This window comes from Bison bison, unplaced genomic scaffold (assembly GCF_000754665.1).
Source record: "Bison bison bison isolate TAMUID 2011002044 unplaced genomic scaffold, Bison_UMD1.0 scf7180017862275, whole genome shotgun sequence".
Taxonomy (NCBI): Eukaryota; Metazoa; Chordata; class Mammalia; order Artiodactyla; family Bovidae; genus Bison; species Bison bison.
This window is the reverse complement of record NW_011492847.1, coordinates 628545-630585: the sequence shown is the minus strand read 5'-3', so window position 1 is coordinate 630585 and position 2041 is coordinate 628545. Positions and strand designations below refer to the sequence as shown.

The 2041-nt window shown below is 42.2% G+C and overlaps 1 protein-coding gene across 3 annotated transcripts in view; it reads right to left on the bottom strand.

Annotated features, from left to right (window-relative positions):
* LOC104983350 (chromosome unknown open reading frame, human C5orf28) overlaps positions 1–2041 on the bottom strand; it is a 20126-nt gene that overhangs the window by 4003 nt on the left and 14082 nt on the right. For all 3 annotated transcript variants that reach the window (XM_010832792.1, XM_010832789.1, XM_010832790.1), the window contains exon 3: positions 1228–1615. In XM_010832792.1, coding sequence (XP_010831094.1) covers positions 1228–1539 — 312 coding nt within the window. In that variant the 5' untranslated portion in view covers positions 1540–1615. The remainder of the gene's footprint in view (positions 1–1227; positions 1616–2041) is intronic.

The following is a 2041-nucleotide window of genomic DNA, read 5'->3' as shown; positions in this document are numbered from 1 at the left end:
GGATATGACTGAAGTGACAGCTTGCCCGCAAAAATAGGTAAACTCCTACCAGTCCTGGTCTAGGACATGATTTTTCCTGGTTCTGTTCTTCACTTACTTCATATCCTGTGCTTGTGCTTGTCAGAAGTATGTGAAATGTTGCTCCAATATTATTCAATTAGCATTTGTCTTTATACTGGTGCCCTTGCTTACTGCATATGTCACTTACAGAAGCAGTTTGAGAGGCTCTGCAGGGCTGGAGAAACCATCCATTCAGGAGGCCTGTGTGCAGTTGATAACACCAGATACATGCCTTATGAAGGTAGTCAGGAGACAAACCTATAGGTTTGCTTCTCCACATTCTGATACCATGAGCTAATGGGAACAAGGTTTAGGGGGTCTTAGGACACGACTGAGCGACTTCACTTTCACTTTTCACTTTCCTGCATTGGAGAAGGCAATGGCAACCCACTCCAGTGGGTTGTTGCAGCAGCAGCAACAGCAGCAGCAGTGTGCTAATGGGCTTACCAGGTGGTTCAGCAGGTAAAGAAATTGCTTGCAATGCAGAAGATGCCAGAGATATGGGTTTGCTTCCTGGATTGGGATATTTCACCTGGAGGAGGGCATGGCAACCCACTCCAGTATTCTCGCCTGTAGAATCCCATGGACAGAGGAGCCTGGCGGGCTACAGTCCATAGGTTGCAAAGAGTCGGACACGACTGAAGCAACTAAGCACAGCAGAGCATAGAACTTAATCTCTCCTTCAAGACTTGGCTAATGGATAACCAACAATGTCCTACTGTATAGCACAAGGAACTCTATTCAGTATTCTGCAATAAACCATAATGGAAAAGAATATAGCTTTAAAAAAGAATGTATATATATATGTTTAACTGAACCACTTTCTTGTACAGCAGAAATTAACACAACATTCTAAATCAATTATACCTCAATTAAAAAAATAAAAGACTTGGCTAAAACATCTCCTATAAAGCCAGAATGGAACCCCTCAGTTATAATTATTGAACCTTTGCTCTGGGCACATCCACAGCACTTTGTGATGTGATATAATGTGGTCAGTAACATATGTGAACCCTCAGGAAAGTGGTGCTCAAAAAAACTGGATGAATGGGCTTTCTTGTTTTAAAATAAGGCTAATCTTCTCTAACTAAACTGATGCTATAAATATCAATATCATGGCGTCAAAGAAATCAAAGACCAGAAAAATTAAACATATAGGCTTCTTACCTTTAAAGACAGGGATCCAGATAGCAAAAAGTGGTCTATATCGATAACAGAGGCTAAAAATCCAGCTAAAATGATTTCTCCAAAGTCAGTCTTCTTCCTGATTCCAATGACTATTGCCCATGACCACATGCCAATCACACAGTGTACTGAATTATCTGAAAGTGCACGAAGCCAGGCATTTTGTTGAATTATGGGAAACTGAAGAAGTCTGTCAGCTACTGTGCAGAATAAGCCCAGACCAAGGCTGGAAAGAAGAGATTCAGTGCTGCACGACTGGAGCAAAGCATGAGTCTTCTCAGTCTCTGATGCCATTGCAAACAGTATGTCAGTACATGCTAAAAGCCATCACAAAACAAACAGCTTGTTCTTGTTTACATTCCCAGTCATCCTAAAATAGAAAGGAGAGAAAAATATTAATGAAGACTGTGGGATGCCATATGATATAAAAAATAAAAAATACCAGCAATAATTCTAGAAGTATAAAATCAAATTGTAAAAATTGGTGTTTCTTCCACTGTTTGCTTATTTTTGGCTGTGCTGGGTCTTCACTGCTGCTCCGGCTTTTCTCTAGTTGCGGCGAGCGGGGGCTGCTCTCTGTTGTGGTACGGGGGTTTCTCACTGCGGTGGCTACTCTTGTTGCGAAACTCAGGCTCCAGGCACCTGGGCTTAGTTGCTCTGCAGCATGTAGAATCTTCCCAGACCGGGGATCAAATAAGTCCCCAGCATTGGCAGGTGGATTCTTATCCACTGTACCACCAGGGAAGTCCTTTTTTCTTTAACTGTTATCTGTAATTTCATTCCCCCCCCCCCCACG